The sequence below is a fragment of the Diorhabda carinulata genome, chromosome X, assembly GCF_026250575.1.
Source record: "Diorhabda carinulata isolate Delta chromosome X, icDioCari1.1, whole genome shotgun sequence".
Taxonomy (NCBI): domain Eukaryota; kingdom Metazoa; phylum Arthropoda; class Insecta; order Coleoptera; family Chrysomelidae; genus Diorhabda; species Diorhabda carinulata.
In genome coordinates, this window is record NC_079472.1 from 16,032,867 (window position 1) to 16,051,086 (window position 18,220).

At 34.4% G+C, this 18,220-nt stretch overlaps 1 protein-coding gene across 3 annotated transcripts in view; it reads right to left on the reverse strand.

The window, feature by feature from the left end:
• Positions 1 to 676: 676 nt before the first annotated feature.
• The window catches only part of LOC130901849 (uncharacterized), a 28,870-nt gene continuing 11,326 nt past the window's right edge, over positions 677 to 18,220 (reverse strand). For 2 of the 3 annotated variants that reach the window (XM_057813479.1, XM_057813478.1), the window contains 4 exons: positions 8,468 to 8,652; positions 7,165 to 7,422; positions 5,691 to 5,882; positions 677 to 2,902 (listed from right to left, as the gene is read on the reverse strand). In XM_057813479.1, the coding sequence (XP_057669462.1) occupies positions 2,448 to 2,902; positions 5,691 to 5,882; positions 7,165 to 7,422; positions 8,468 to 8,652 (1,090 nt within the window). In that variant the 3' untranslated portion in view covers positions 677 to 2,447. The remainder of the gene's footprint in view (positions 2,903 to 5,690; positions 5,883 to 7,164; positions 7,423 to 8,467; positions 8,653 to 18,220) is intronic. The other variant, XM_057813480.1, reaches the window with a different exon arrangement.

An 18,220-nucleotide genomic window follows, 5' to 3' on the forward strand; every position in this document is an offset into this window, starting at 1 on the left:
CCTAATCGGTTCCAGGATACCGTAAGACGAAGAACTGGAAGACCCACGGTAAGAATGGAACTTACGGTTCTTAGAATTCCTCGTACCTACAGAATCCTGTCAACAAGGATTTTTAATGCTAGAGGTACAATTCGACAGCGATGGGCAAATGAAAAGTTTGAGGCTCAATGGTATTCCATATTAATGGTTCGAAACGACAAGTAGAGTCTATCAGATAGCAGAGATGCCCTCCATTCAACACCTGGATCAAAGATGTAGCGAAAAAGGTAGGGAAACGAGGAGAAATCAGAAACATGGAAACATAAGTAAAACTTATTTTTATTGTTTATGTATAGAAACAGTCGAATACGAAGCCATCCATAGACAAAGACCACTATGGTTACATTCAAAATTCTCAAAGCTAGAAAAAGAAAGTCGCATAGCTACCAGACAGGTAGTTCTTTTTGCAAAGTAGTACTAAACAGTCCGGCTATTTTAACATAAGCAGAAGAATCTGTAGAGCTAATTTAAGATCCAGATGGCTTCTAGGAAGAATACCATTGACACCTGTGCATATACAACAAAGATTACCTTGAACATTGGAACACCAAAAATGTCCTAATGAATGAATCTTCATAGATTAATCTTTTCTAATCATCGTGGAAGAAAAATAATATTTCTTACAATCAAGCGATCGTTTATCTTTGGGATATTGCTCTCACATTTGGAGCTCGGCCTCCAAGCATACCTTGAAGATGTTCTACTCAATACGAAAGAGAAACATTCGATCCAGAGCAACTAGAAGTTTAGACAATTTAGAGCATAGAAGAAAGTTCGCTGAGTTGACTCTTTTACCGATACCACCACGGCTCATCTGAGCTGTCCAGCATAAACCCACCTAGAGTAGTATTAGCAAGACCTACTCGACAGGGTCACGTGGTTCATTAACTCCTAGTTCGTCTGCAGACGCCCAGAACTTTAATTTATCGGGACTCTTTTCTTTGGAGAAGTGCAAACGTGTGCAAACGAGTCGCCTCCTAGAGGTTCTAGAACGAGTCTTGACGAGAATTCGACTCTTTCCTTTAGAGAAGCGTGGAGAATCAGCTATCAAGGCACGTCTTTCCCGTACACTACAACATAGAGAAGTTGAAGATCAATATCTATAGGCATCTCCAAACGACAGGCACCACTCGAACTACTCTTGTCATTGCTTTTCACATAACAAACAAATTTGCATTAAACTTTGACACAGAAATCTCTCTAATTTCAATTTAAAAATTGTAGGTTAGAACAACTTGTTGCTGTAGATCTGACGACATTAATTTAAAACGAACGTACAGGGTCAACTTTTTCTACAGATCGATTTATTTGTGGTTGTAAAACTTCTAAAACAATACGGTAAAAGATTTGTAACGTGATTTTCTAAATCGCGATGAAATGCATTCCAAGATCTAACGAGCGACCACAATCGTCTCCTAGAGGTTCTCGAACGGGTCTTGACGGACATTCGCCTCCTAGAGGTTCTCGAACAAGTCTTGACGAGCATGCGTGCAAGCGTGTAGAATCAGCTACCAAAGCAGGACTTTCCCGTACACTACGACCTAATGAAGTTGAAGATCAATATCTATAGGCATCTCCACACCATAGGCACTCGCGACTCGCTTCTTAGAAGTTCTCGAACGAATCTTGACGGATATTCGCCTCCTAGAGGTTCTCGAACGAGTTTTGATAAGCATTTGTATTATAGTCCTCGAACGAGTCATGACGAGCATTCGTCTCCAAGAGGCTCTCGAACGAGTCTTGACGAGCATTCGTCTCCTAGATGTTCTCGAACTAATCTTGACGAGCATTTGTCTTCTAAATGTCTTTGAACGAGCCTTGACAAGCATTCGCTTCCTAGAGGTTATAGAACGACTATTGACGAGCATTCGCCTCCTAGAGGCTCTCGAACAAGTCTGGACAAGCATGGACTTTTCTTCGCGTCTTCCACTTTATTTTCGTACTTTGAACAGCATCCGAAAAACCGACACAGCGCGCTGTATACATTTGGAAAGTTTGGATCGGGGAATACAAAAAGTGACCCGAATACGTTAGATACAAGGGTCGTGTGAAAAGTATACGATCTACTAGGTATCAACTGTCTTTTTAATTCCAAGTTAAAGGACATCAAGTATTGGTTCATGATATTTTTTGGTTAATTTTATTGGAATTGGTATAAGCACGTTTGAATTCAAATGTCTTAAATTGGACTGATTGAAGTGTACTAATAAATGTTTCCACACAACCCTCGTAGATTGCTTAAAATTAAAAACGAAATACATAACCTAGTAACCTAAAACACAGTCTTATATTTAGGGAGTTTTATCCAAAAAAAAAAGAAATTGGTAAACATGAAAATTTGTCGTATCTTTCCGGATAAATCTCCGAATTTTCAGCAAGAAAATTAATATATACACTAAAAAATAAATTTACCGATTAATCATAGATAAATTTAATTTATTGTTCGTTAAATTCTGCAAATCCTCATGTTTGAGTATAACTTTCGATCCGATTATTCTCGATCTAATATCGTAAGTCGTCGGTTCGTCGTACGTCATGTGTTGTCTTTGATGTCTGATATGCCTTTGATGCGGACGCGCCACCAAATCCGGCAACGTCGCCAATCGTTCTAATCGATCTTTTTCCACGAGATATTGATTTTGTTCGTGCATTTTTTTAAGGTTACAAGCGTTTATTCGCGATTTCGACTGTAACGTGTAGTTCTCCGGAAATTCCAACGTGCATATGTCTATTGTTGGTAGCATATATATGTCACTATGTAGGGCTGATGTTGAATTGCGTCCAAGTACGTTACGAACTCGGTCCAATTCGTTTGTTTGACGGACTGCATCAACGATAATGGTGGGGATGGGTTTTGGTGTGGCTGTAACAAAAAAAATTACCATGTAGACCATATTTACATATATAGTACAGTCTTGATTATCCCAATTATCAAAAAACAATCACTATTAGGACCCTCTGTACCTGACCCTAGCCATCAAACGTCAACCAATACACATTTACGAGAATTCGAACTAAAAATTGCTTAACTGGTCATCCTATTGCGACAAGGCCAGAATCAGCGAGAAGTGGTCAGTTCTAAACATCAGTAAGTCTGTTATTTCCAGTTTACCATCGATTAATTGTCAGTACATCGCTGAGTGTTAAGTTTAGTGGCTGTAACTATCTGGAGAGTCAGCATAAAAATTAAGACAACTAACCTTGAGCGATAAAAACCATCTACTGGCCTCAAATTAACCCCAGCCCATCTACAGTTTGCCAGAAAACACGTTAAATGGACTGACGATCAATGGGGCTAGTGTCTCTTTTCCGAAGTGCTTTCATAGAAGAGGACGAGTCTACGGAAGACCTGGAGAATGATTCGCGCAACGCTGCAAGAAAACGTGGCTTTTGGAGGAGGTTCCTGGACATAGAAGACATTTTAGGGGATCATTCACCGCAGCTGCCTCTGTGTATTGGCCAGCGCGTAGCCCGGATTTAAAACCTATCGAGCATTTATGGAATGAATCAGGAAAGGGAACACCAACCAAAATTTGATAACAACATAGATCACTCATTATAAAACTGAGACGAGTGGTTTTGAGATGCTAAAATGGGAGCTACAGATTTTTGCTAAAAACTGTTGACTTATCACCTAGTTTGCTGAGATTGATTCCATATATTCAACAAGAAAAGACTTTGCACAAATTACACAGCATCATCTATTTTTTTAAGTCAGGTTTTTTTTCAACAGACCACTCGAAATAAATTCTGATATAACTCGTGAAAGAAGAATTTTTTGACATTTAAAGCAGCGAAATCGTCATTCCAAAACTATCAGTTTCTTGCGTAAGTTGAGCTAGGGTCTTATCTATCAGTAATTACCGATTTTCCAAGATCATATTGAGAGGAAAGCTCCACACACTCAACCTTTACAAAATGCCACATTTTTTTGAAGCTTTAAATCAGTGAGGCTCTGTTGGAAAAGGATATATAAATAGTCAGACAAACGGTTTCAGTTAAGATTAAACATTGTTATTATCGATATTCAAAAATTTAAGAATCTTAGTACAAGGTAAAAGTCCAATTTGACTGGACTATAAAATTATCACTTTATACAAGTGTGAGATTCGACTTTAAATGAAAAAAAAACATTCAGAGCATAAAAATATGCAAAATTGGACCTTACACCAATAGTCCTATGGATTAGTACTAAGATATAACATACGGGGGCTATTCGAATTGTTTATTTTCAAAGCGCATGCATTCTAATATTAATTATGAAAAAAAAACTATTTTTACGTAATCAATTCATGCGTTTTTTTCTATTATTCAGTTATCGAAACTACGATCAAATCGTCAACCTATAACCCCTCGTTTATTTATATATATATATATATATATATATATATATATATATATATATATATATATATATATATATATATATATATAAACAATTTTATATACGAGTTGTGAACAAAAAATTCGACAAAATGGATTCGAAAAAAGGGTCTCAGCGGAGTGTCGAAATCTTCTAGAATTGCAGTTCGGAGGCCGGGAAGGGCGCGTGGTCTATTCATTCCTGAAATGACGAATGTTCGTGAGTGTTTGATTTTTGTCCATTTGAGTCAGTCCTCGAGCATTTCCAGAATAATTTGGCCCGTCACGTGACCCATAAAAAGTACGGACCACCACGAGACCCGCCTACACACACACCCTCGACAGGTTTTGAATGAAGACGTGGGGATTCTGGTCGTTCCGGTACGCGTAGTTATGTTCAGCTTCAAACCACCACAAAATGGAATGCTGCAACGGCGGATCATCATTGACATCATCCTCGTGAAGTGCGTGAAGGAGACGCGGACGATAAACTCGATGGTACATAAGTTTTATAATTCGTCGGCGCCATTTTCTCGTTAGTTGTTACATATACCTGTCGTACAGAACGTGGCGCGTCGGCAACAGAGCCCGTTTTTAAGAATCTCTTTCTTGAAGCGTAAACTTGTAGACACAACTGTCTTATTTTTGGATAGCTTTACCTGACTTCAAACGTTCTAAAGATAAGCTCGTGTTTATAATGGAACATTTTTATACAGATTTGATTTTAAAAAAGAGGTAGGCGAGATAGCGCGAATAATCTTGACGTGGAAGTACGAGCCGAACGTGAATCATTTTCAAGATCTTCTCGATTATCTTTAAAACGCTTGAATAATATATAACTCATGGACACGACGACATTCATTGTCGTACACTTATTTGAGGCGACGGCTACACTGGTTTGTCTACAGAAACGACAAGAATCGCATTTGAAAGATTAGGTTAAACAGCTGATACAGTTTCTACTATCACTTCAAATAGTGTTTCCAATTCAATAATTCAAAAGGTATTAAACAGAAAACTTAATACCGAATGTGAAAGAGAACGAATTGCCTAAATGATGATTTGCAATTGGATGCAACAGTGCGCATCTTCTGATACGTATATAGTCGCCCAAACAAAATAAGAGCTTCTGCTGATGACGTTACATTGTTCTGAAGAGATACTTAAAGATCGAAACCGGTTTAGGGAATTGATAGTTTTTAGAGATAAAAGGAGATTCATTTGATTGGAATATCTTTGTACGGAGTTATAGATTGACATTTATGTTAATAATGTTAATTCACACTCACAAAATCCAACCGTGCATGATGTTCCTTTGAAAACTCTATCTGCTCGTAAAACGTTGCCTTCTTGATCTTCTACCAACACTCCCAATCCTAAATTTCTTCCTCTAGTCCAAGCTTTGGTCGCCGGTTTTATGCTTAATTCCACCCATTTGGCTGTTTCCGAAATGACTCTGCTATCGGACAGGCGTTTCTTAACTGAAACCAAATCAGGATATAAGAAATTTTAATTATTTCCCAAGGATTCCGAGGCTATCGTCGGATACGGTTTTTGAGCTGATCGTCGGTTGTTTCTCACTATTCCAATAGATGCTCTAATCGCAATTTCTGAAAATGACAATCTCACGAGTTAGAGACAACCGACAAACAGCTCAAAAACAGTATTTTAACGATTTTAAGGTTAGGAACTGGGTTATAACAGCGTGCGGCATATCGTTTCTGATACAACATTTAAAATCGACACTTTTTATTATATTAGACAAAATCTAACTTCCCCATTTCGTATCCAGAAGCAAGACCATGTGAAAGCACCCTTGATTGTCAATGACAAAGAAATTTTAAGCTACACCTGTTGTGGGAAAGTTGTGGCAACCATAATCTGGTAATCTTATGGTGTTATCCTTCTTGATTGCCCATAACTATGTCAAGTAAAGGGAAGACCCCCAACGTCAAGGATCTGGCATGTTGAGTCTAGGTATGACGATGTCAGATAGTTTGGTCCAGCGCAACGTAATGTCTTTCCAGCAAAAGGTTTTCGTTTGGTACTGAATCCACTTTCACATCGCACGTACAAAGTTTATATCTGAAGCATATCGGCGCTTCCTTGAGCCGTACAAATATATAAAAATCCAAGGAAACGAAGTCTGGGTTCTAGTGCGGCTGTTCCAGGATCTCAAAGTCGAATCTGTTGATTGTTTCTATGGGTTTCTATGGTGGATGATTGGGTGCAATCTGATAGCGGAACTGACATGTTTCAGATGTTGTGATCGTGATTCAATTCCGCATTAATCTGAGCCTGCAGCCGTCTCCTATAAAGGATAAAAATTGGGATTGTTTCCAAATTTTTCGCAGTGCCACATCTGTTTAATCTCAATTGCAAAATCCACGTATTTGGCCAGTTTCTCTTGATGTTTGTTGAGAAGATTGTCTTCGATAATGCTGTTTCGACGAGAAGGACTGAACGACTCGTCTATCAACCACCATGACGCCAGGCATGTTATTCTTCACTATTTTATTGTAGTTGGATAGCTATCCGTCTATGGAAAGAGTATTCTGCTAGTAAGACATTCTGGAACCGTTGGCGATAATACACCACGACAACACGAACTGTTTGGGCGCGTTTTTAGAGATCGGAACTGCAAGACCTTCACAAACCGGGAATGAGGTTCGCGAGTCTACTTGTAGGAATAGGATCGAGTACTTTGTTATGGTAGATCATCTATTTATAAGTGTTAAAAGAATATGGAAACTTTTTGCTCACCTCTACGTTTTTTCAACGACTTGGTATACCAATAGATGCTGATCCTCAACAATTTTTCTTCTTCGGATGTACCTAAAACGTCACAATCTGGTTTGTCGTTATTTGTTTTCGTATTGTTATCAGGTAGTCGGTATAACCTCAAAGTAGCCGTCGCTATGTTCGCGTTTCGGGATTCCGAAAAAAGATCGAAGTTGAAATAGAGATTCATGACGTCGTCATCTTTCCAAAGATCTTGATCCGTATTAACTGGTATGTCACCTATAAATATCAAGTTAAGTTATACGTCAAAGATCTAAGTTTATTAGGGAATAGGCAAAAATAATCAAAGCTCCAAGTTGTTGATTAGGGAATAAGTAAAAATAATCAAAGCTCCAAGTCGTTGATTAGGGAATAAGTAAAAACAATCAAATATCCAAGTTGTTGATTAGGGAATAAGTAAAAAGAATCAAATATCCAAGTTGTTGATCAGGGAATGGACAAAAAGAATAAAGATACTTTTCAATAAGTTCCGAGACTCACTGGAATAGAGGGAAGAGAGATAGGTGAAGTAGACGAAAACAGTAAAGAAGAATAGCAGATAAGGAAAATATCTGATACTAGAATAATCTACAGGAATTGAGTTACTTCTAAGAATCTTTATACAAAGAAGATCTATTGAATGTATCAACAATTTACGTATATTGACAAGTGACTTGTTGAAGCGTTCAACATCTGGAAACGTAAGTTTTAGCAGAGTATTCAGATTTTGTCCATATGGAAGTGTGAGAAACTGCGAAATTCCAGATTTTTACACCTGGAGGCGTATGAAATAGAAGATGAAGATCTTTGGTAGATGCAACCATCCCAATTTCTTCAATTTCCTAAAGGAATGGATACCGAAGACACTCAGCATCCTAAGTGTCACAGCAATCAAAGGGGGCCCAATAGATCTTTCGACCATACAGCGCGATCCATCAGAAAGTGGTATTATATGGCATGCCTGATCACGCTAGAATAAATGGTTTTATCTCAAAGCTCCGAAATATTTCTAAATTCTTTAGCCTTCGAACTAATGCAGTAAGTTGAGGAATGGAATTTTTAACACAAGAAACAATGTATTGAGGAAAAAAAACTGTATGATGTTGGTAGATCTACAGATAGAAAAACTGGTTTGAACTAATTACCAATCTGCGATGAACACGGATAGAATAATTGTCGGGTTTTTGGAAATATATGTATTAAAAAAATTTTGCAGTAAAACCAAAATTATCTACGGGGTGTATCTATTAAATCACAAAGTTGGAATTATTTAGATCGTACTTACATGAGGGATAGAAGCTTCGAATTTTCTCGGTAACCGGATCGTCGGTCGAAAAACTCGTTATATTCAGAACTCTCGGTATAATTTGCGATATATTCATCGAATTAGTAGGTACATCGTCTTCCGGTTTCCTTCCTATATATTTTAAAATCGTATCCTTTAATTCCTGGATTCTATTTTCTCTAGATCTGAAATAAAAACAACTTAGTTTTATACAAAGTATCAAATACTAGACAATTATTATACTGTCATTAATAAAACTGTGACCCCATTCCAACGCCGGATGCAGGTTCGTATGGCAATACTGACAGGATATCGAAATTCCGTTATTAATTGGACGGTGCATAGCCCGGATTTGAGTTCTATCGATCATGAACATAACAAATCCTGCACCAGCCATGAAATCGGGATTAAATACATTCGAGGAAGGTCCAAGAAGTATTTTGCCTGACCCTATACAGCAAATGTTTCAAATTTGAAGATTCCCCGTCGTTTTCAGTAAATTTGTCACTCAACTTAAGACACCTATTCCTATCTGTAATGTGTTCTACCTTGGATGTGAGTTAGTCTTCCTGAACGTCCCCTAGGTGTGAAATATATACCCTTGACCTACCCAATTCGATACTGACAATATGCACCAAATGAATTTTTAGCAAGGTTTAAAAGAAGTAAATGATATTATACTTGATGCGTATGAGTTGTCCCATAAAGAAAACCAAAAATGTTAGCGATATTTCCTGGTTGAAAAACGGTACATCTTCAACAGAGCAAAGTCTTCAGAGGTAACCAGAGAACTGCTGACAATAAAGAAATTGGAAGAACCTGGAAGAGTATGAGATAGAAGCAGCTGCAGTCACCCCACGTTCTGGACTTTCTAAACAGATCAGCTGTCAATTCTGGATGCCCCAGTATCGCAGAAAGAAAGGGGGATATAATTATTCCTTTGGATCGTACTGTAATCTCTTTCAAGAGCAACACAATCATTCCAACGCTTCTCTAACTTCTCGATGCCGTGCTTGTAGAAGGCATCAATTACAGTAGTTGCTTCTTCATTTGGCCTGAATTTCTAGCTAGTAGTTACTGGGGGCCAGATCTGGACTATGCGGTGGATAAGGAAGCAATTCTTTCAATTTAACCATCGTTGTCATCGATTTGTGGATCGGTGCGTTGGATTGGGGAAACAGTGGTTTTTTCTTCGACATATGAGGCCGTTTTTCCATTAATTTTGTTTTCAAACGATCCAACAACTCTATGTAGTATTCTCTATAGCTTGTCTCTCCCTTTTGGAAATAGTCGATGAACAATATTACATGTGCATCCCAAAATACTGAAGTCATAACCTTCTCAGCTGACTGTTGTGCCTTTGGACGCTTCGAACGTGGTTCACTAAGCGCAGTGTACTCAGTAGATGATTGTTTTGATTCCGGAGTGAAAGTATAGATTCATTTTTCATCCTTTGTCATATATCAACTCAAAAAACATGGCCACAAAACTGCTCAGAATCATCAACTCGTTGGTTTTGATCGAAAAAAGCTTCCTCATGGTCAAACGTTCATGCTTAATTGTGAACTAACTGCCTCCTGGTATCCATATGGCCTCAGTTATCTCACGCAATTTCAATTTACAATTAGAAATAACCAATTTGTAGACTTTTTGATGTTTTTTGGAGTAATTACTTCAATTGGACGACCAGAACGTTCACCATCTTCGATGTCTGTACGACCACGTTTAAATTTAGCAAACCAATAACAAACGGTTCTCTTCGATGGATGAGATTCTGGATAACACTTTTGAAGACATTGCTGAGCTTCTACAGTATTTGTCTCATCAAAAAGCAATGATAAATTAACAAACGAAATTATTTTGAAAATAACGAAAAAAGCTTCACTTAAATGGCTGTCATTTTTTCCTGACTATCGAAATGTCATGAAATTTGACACATTGTCTTTTGAAAGTTGGTACTTCATAAACGTCATATGGATTTAACAATGGCAGCGCCATCTGTGTGTCAGTCACATGACTTATTGGGAGGCTAAATGGACGATGTCCTTTTTTCATTATTTAAGATTCCTTTTCGTTAGATATTTTTTCTTTATCACAAAAAAAACTCAAAAACAACACAGACTATTCATTATAAAGCTGAAACTAGTAACTTTGAGATGCTATAATCAAAAAAAGAATTGAAGCTAAGGATTTTTTGCTAGGGACTTTTTGACCACGAGCGTGCGACTTGAGTAAATTTTTTTGCTAACGATTGTAGCTATGATAATGATGAATATAATCGATTATTTCTTGAATAAATTTCGTAACTTCTCGTACTTAACATGAGGTCAGTGTTATGTCTGGTAATAAAAAAAACTATTTCGTTTATATTTAAGTTTAATAATGTCAGTTAAGAAATATTAACAAGCTATTGCATAATTTTTGTCTAATCAATTTTAATGAATATACGTCTGGACAGTTTTTTATTTCATTTATTAATTTTGCTGTTTGTATCCGGAATAGTTTTATACAGGGTCGGCTTAAATCGTTCTAATAACGAAAAAAACTCTATAAAGTCCCCCATACCGATTAGACCAGGGTCGATCATTTTGGAAACCAAAAAAAAACTAAAATAATAGGGAGATGGAAAAGGAGGAAATTATGATAAAAACGAAAGGAAAAATAATTTACGAGCGATCTGAGGTGAGTTTTTAAGAGTAAAAAACGGTTTATCTCGATGTCTGGCAAAAAAGTCAAACAGCAAAGTTGAAGATCCACAACAAGAAGTATCAACATTTTTTTTCACATGCTAGAAATTAAACAAAAAAGGTTTTTTTTACGAAATTCGGTGACAATTCACCTTTTTATGTCCCAAATACTTTGAAATCTAATTTTTTTTTTGAAATATTCGTGTTTTAAACTTTATTTTGATTTAATATCTAGTTTTTAATCGGAAATTTTTTAAAATTTTATTAAATAATATAATTTTTTTATAAATTAATATAATTTTTTTAAAAAGTGTGTGATAGAGAGAGAAAAATGCGTTATAGTGAAAACATTTTTTACAATTTATAGAAAAAAGCTTGTAAGAAATAAACACAAATAAAACCCAATCTAACTATAGAGTATACAAAAGAAAACTACAATGAATAAAAAAATTACCTGTGAAAATTAACTATACGGTAATCCTGAAATAGGTAATAATTTGATTTCAAAATCAATACCTATTCAAATTATTTCGAAATGCGTAGATAGATTTAATTTCAATTGGCAAATGATTGTGCATTTTTTCGCATTGTAAAGTATTAAGCCCTTAACTAAATTTGAACGTCGAGTAGGTAGGTAAAGGTCGTGCTTCGCAACGATTTTAGGAAGATTTAATCTTTCGAATATTTTGAAGAAGCATCCGCAATCAGCCCTGCTGTTTAGTCTGAGTATACAGGGTGTCCCACGACGAGTTAAAACTATCTGTATATATGGCAAAATACTTACAGTAAAATGATGAAAATTTCTACGTTTAGGTTTTCGGATACTATCTTTTTAACTAAAATATTTTCAAATATGTAACTTTGTTATTTTAACCTTGTATATTAATACATTTTTGAAATCTACGTAAAATTTTAGTATACTTTTGTCTAGAAACTTCTTTCGCAAAATGCATACTTTTTGAATTATTAATTTTTTTTTGAAAAAAATTTGGCCAGTTGCAGACCCTTATAAATTGTTTTTTTAAGAGAATACCCTTAAATATATGAAAATAGTTTCTATTCGGTTGTTTTTAACAAGGTTAGATGTATTTGAATCTATGTTGAGAAATTTATCATTTTGTACTGAATGTATTAAAATAGAGGTTCTAATTAAAAAAATTAAAAAAAAATTGATATTTATGAAGTGAAATATTGAGCATTTTTTATACACATCATGTATAAAATGAAAAATTTTCCAACATAGATTCAAATACGTCTGAATTTATTTTATGCATTTTTCAAAAAAAGTTTCTAGACAAAAGCATACCAAAATTCTACGTAGATTTCAAAAATGTATTAATCTAAAGGGTATTCTATTTAAAATAACAAAGTTATCGTCGACTTCCGGTAGAACCGGAAGTCGGCCATCTTTGAAAATATTTTAGTTAAAAAGATCGTATCAGGAAACCCAAACGTAAAAATCAGTTTATCATAAGAATTTTGCCATATATATACAGATAGTTTTAACTCGTCGTGGGACACCCTGTATACTTTTACCACGCTATGACAAGTGTCTACAAAATTTCGGGAAATTAATGTAACAGTTGTAGATTGTTGTACCGGGTGGGAAAATTGAAACTGCTGATCTATCCAACCGCTTGATTTCACGTATAGAAAATGATGGACGACATTTTGAACATTCATTTAATGATTTGTTCTCATTGTTAGTAATTATATTCTGTAGGTGTTGCCGGAAAGCCCTTTCAAACAACTGTTTATAAAAATCGGCTAAGCAGGACCGGACTTACAGGCATTTTTTCATAACAAGGTTCCCACTCTCCCCCATCTCTTATTTGGAAAGATAGAAAACTTCTAAAATAAAAATGTGAAAAAATTAATGAGAAAATCGATTATGCCACTAAATTGGTTAAATCTCCTTTTCCCAATTTCATATTGTCAAATACGCTTACTGAAAATAATTTCCACGTTTTTCTAAAGGCTATTTTCGTTATAATATTTTTTCCCTGAAGCTTTAAGCAGTTCTTAGTTGCTCACCAAGTACAATAAATATTTTTTTTTATCTATACTCAATTAAATAACCAACTTTCTTCATACACCTCGTATATATCTTTAAGACGAAGAAATTTTCTTAAACTATAATCCGTTATGAATCAAACAAATGATTTTTTACATGCCCCTATATACGGAACTCGAGCTGCTCATATTTTTTGAAACTTTACGCTACACCCTGTATAAATATAGTTGCGGCTAACAACTATTAAAAATTTGAAAATACGAAATTTCCTTACAAAAATGAAATATTTAGAATAATGACCCGATTTGATTTAGCTGCGAAAAATATTATTTCGTCAAATATTCCACTTAAGCCGATTCTGTTTTAATATATTATGTTTCGATATCAAAAGAATCGTCCAATGGTAGGCAGCGGGTACGATTGCTGATGCTATTGCACCTATGACATTAAAAGGGAACGATTCTAAGGTCATTACACCTGGCTGAAGTCTAGACATCCAACATTATTTAAAAAAAAACACATCATATGCAGTTGCTTAATTACAAATAACAAATTTATAGTAAGTCAAAACACTGGAACTATAATCATAAACGCGGAAGTTATGTAGACAGCTAAAGCTAACCACACACTCAATATTTTTATATCGAGTTATTTCATAGAACAATATTCTAATTAAGATACAATGTTTGGTAATCTAGAAAATCGAAAAATTATGCGATTTTGAGGAATTCTTTTTTAAAATCTTCGTGTTTACGGCGGATTTATAAAAAAAATATGGGAAATATCTCACCTGGTGATTTCATATAGTTTTATGAGTTTAAATGTTATCATAAACGCACTTATTCGCATATAATCGTTCATAACTTTTTTACAAAGCATCAAAAACAGTTTATATATATATTTTTTGTTAATCTACACAAAAGACGAGTTTTTTGGGAGAAAAAAATGAAAAATGTTTGTTTATTTATTTTTTATCTCACTTGAAGATTATATATAGTTTTATGATTTTAGATTCTCTTCAACATTCAAGATACCATTTTTTGAATGGTGAAAATTTTCAATTTTTCAAAGTTCACTTTTAATATTGTACACTTGATTACAATAAGTGATTTTAAGAATGTTTTTGTTCATATACCTTTAATGATTGATTAATAAAAAAGGTACAAACGATTATATGTGAGAAAAGGTCAATTTTAAGAGAAGTTTTTATTTTTTTTATTGTAAAAACTTGATAAATCAACATTTTTGTATAAATTCTCAAAAGATTGATCCCTTCGATATTTCAAGAAAATTCAATCGATTCCAAAAGTTTTTAGAATGTTTAGTTGCGTTTTGTACCTGTCAAATAAATTTAATAAATTTTTTGAAAAATTTAATGAAAAACTCTCAAAAGTTTGCCAAGCAATTTTCCAGCAGGTAGAATTTTCCCAAAAACTGAGAAATTCTGAACTTTCCTGGAAAATTCAAAAAACTGCTCAATAATTTCTGGAGAACTTTTGAAGTATTCTGAAGCAGTTTCTTGAAAAATTCAATAAAAAACTTCCAGAAGGTCTATCAGAATTTGGATAACATCAAAAATCAAGCAAAATCTTGATTTTCTGGAGAAAGTTTTGTGATGTTTTGGATCTATCTAGAAAATTCAAGAAATTTTTTGAAAAATTCAATAAAAAATTCTCAGAAGTTTGATCACGTTTTGGATTTTAAAGAAACGACTAATTTTTTGGTAGCTGTTGGAAAATTATAACAATTTCATGAAAATCTATGATGTTCTTGATATTTCTGGAAAACTACGCCAATTTCTAGAAAAATTTAATAAAATCTCGAAAGTTTTCCAATTAATTTTCCAGCAGGTAGAATTTTCTCAAAAACCTTGAGACATTCTGGACCTTTCTGGAAAATTCAAAAAACTCCTCAATAATTTCTGGAGAACTTTCAAAGTTTTCTGAAGCATTTTTTTTTTAAATTCAATAAAAAACTTTCAAAAGGTCAATAACATTTTGGATAATCATAAAAAATCAAGCAAAATCTTGATTTTCTAGAAAGTTTTGTGAAGTTCTGGATCTTTTTGGAAAATTCAAGCAATTTCAATGACTTTCTCAATAACTTTGATGGTAACGTTCTAGATCTTTTTAACAATTTTATCGATGACCTCATCACGCTCACATAGATAAAACGATATCCTTACGAATATCCTGTTTAAATACAAAAATCGACAGCTTTCAGGATTTTTCCTTAAAGTTCATCATAAACTTCTAGAGCCATAAAACGAAGAGACCGCAAAAAAATTACCCAATGTTTAATATGAGATATTTCATGTAAATTATATTAGTTTTTTATCGAATTAAATAGGAACGTATACGAGGGTGGTATGCAAAATTACGAAACAGAAAAAAGCCACTTGGGGCCAAACACATTCCCTAAAACGGTCGCCATCACGTTTCCAATAGATAAAAACATCTTTGGCTTTTTCGGAACAGGTTCGCCCAATGCAATCCACTGCCCTGTCTGTTTTTTCATTTTAAATGAAGGATCCAAATTTTATCTAAATATAAATCGATTCAAAACACCTACACCTAAACATTTGGTTCAAACCGCGCCTGGGCAGCGCACCAACCATTTTTGAAGCAGACATATGCAATTGAGAGCAACTTAGAGCAACCAATAGAAGCTCTAAGCTCCAATATCATAAAATCCAAACTAGTTTGGGATTGCACTCTGCTCTACAAAGCAGCAATCGTTTTCTTGGTCTTCGGTACATTTTCTTTCTTCGGTGGCTACCATGGAGGTATATTCTGGTCTCATCTGCATATTTCTTTTTTTGATCTAATGAATAATTTAAAAAAAAAACATCGTGAATATTTACAGTGGGCCTATTAAGTTTAAGTAAGTTTATATTGATAGAAATACATTAAATCGAAAGATTTGCTTGATCGTTGAGAATTTTTCAATTTTAATATTAAATATTTGAAAAATCATCTATTTTTGAGAATTAGCAAGAATTCAATGTCTTTTCTTGAACACTTGACGTTAAAACTTCGAGTAGTGTATGGTCTGCTTTATTCGTTGAGTTAAGTCTGCAACAGACCTAGACATTATGATGGTTAGACGGGTAGACGTGCATGGAAGGACGTGTTATTAGTCTAGCGGTTGTTGTATATTCCATATTAAAATAAAAAAAAACTTCATTCCGAATTGAATTGAAATTTTTCACATTCCCACGGGAAAATTATAATAATATACAATTTCCAAGTGACCGCTGAATTCTCTTATAAATCTAAATGGGTCTATCTGTAATTAAACTATTTTATTTATTCCTAAAGTTGTTATTTAGACTAAGGTTTTTCCAGTTTTTATTCGGAAAAATTGGTTTTGCATATTTAATTTGGACAAAATTAGCTTTCCAATTTCATTTTTGAGAAAAAAACAGCTTGTGCAATTAATATTTAGTCAAAAATGGTTAATCAAATTGAATTTGAGTGAAAAACGGCTTGCAAATTGAATTTTTTCAAAAAAACTGCTTCAAAAATGGATTTTATACGTAATTTGAACTAAAAAAGTCTTTTCCAGTTTTATTTTTTTAAGAAAATAAAGGTTTTTCCAATTCTCATTCGGAAAAATTAGTTTTGCATATTTAATTTGGACAAAATTAGCTTTTCCAATTTCTTTTTGGAGAAAAAAGCAGCTTGTGCAATTAATATTTGGTCAAAAAATGACAAATACAATTTGCATTTTAATGAAAAACGAATTTCAAATTGAATTTTTTCGAAAAAACTGCTTCAAAAATGGATTTTATACGTAATTTGAACTGAAAAAGTCTTTTCCAGTTTTATTTTTTAAGAAAATAATATAGATAAATAATCGATTTGATTTGATATCATATTTCTCCAGACACACACACCTTACACAGGTTTAATTATTGTTCAATGAAAACGTGACACGCATTGTTACAAATACCGGTCGACTAGGCACGACGCGTCGGCAACAGAGCCCTTTTTTAAAAATTCCGGCACGCCTTCTACACTGTTACTTATGCCGATTTTTCGAAAGCGTTGTCTGACTCATGATAACCTCTGTAACTGTGAAAAATTTTTAAATACCCCGTAGAATAAATCACGTAATGGGGAAGTCAAGCTGATTCTTAAGATGCAATAAAATATAGGGTGTTTAGTATGTAAATTGTAGATTGTAAATACTATTAAAATGATCATCCTGTATAAAAAATTGACTGGCAACTTTGATAGCAAAAAAATTACGTGTAATGTTCTGTCTAGGCATGTGAGAATGTAGTTGATACCGTCGGGGGGATTGGCAAAAAGAAACGTGATACAAATAGCAAAAAAAGCGACGATGTTCTAGACACCGGCCAGACGTTCATTGTAACATTATAAGGACACAATCAACATTATTCGAGATGGAAAGTGCACATAAATGTATAAAACGTTATATCGGAACGTCTCCTTTTCTATCATCCTTTAGTAAAATTTAAAATTATGTGCGAATAATTTTCGTACTCAATATTTTCTATTCTCTTCAATTAGGGCTGTTTTCCAACGCGGGGCTCACACATGATTGCGAATGGGGGCAATAAGAATAGTAAACTAAAATAATGATCAGCACGTGAATATCGGCATCGTATTTTTGTATTGCATTGTTTATATTTATCTGTTGCGTAGTTTTCTTAAACATGTCTGACACGGAAGTAGAAGATGAAGTCGTCGACGCGTCGGCAACAGAGCCCGTTTTTAAGAATTTCTGGTACGTCTTCCACACTGTTACTTATGCCGATTTTTCGTTGATTTATAACGAACTTTGTAAATGTGAAAATTGATTATAGCTTTTTAAATTCACTGTTACTCCTGCATATTTCCTTTATCCTTTACGACCTTTCAATATTACTATTTCTAACTATTATATTTCATCGTTTTCTACCGTATCTTTACATTATTTTCTTTTTTTAATATAAATTCTAGTCGTTCCATTACACGCAGTTCGTTGTTACGAATACCGGTCGTCTAAAGCGCGGCGCGTCGTCAACAGAGCCCGTTTTTAAGA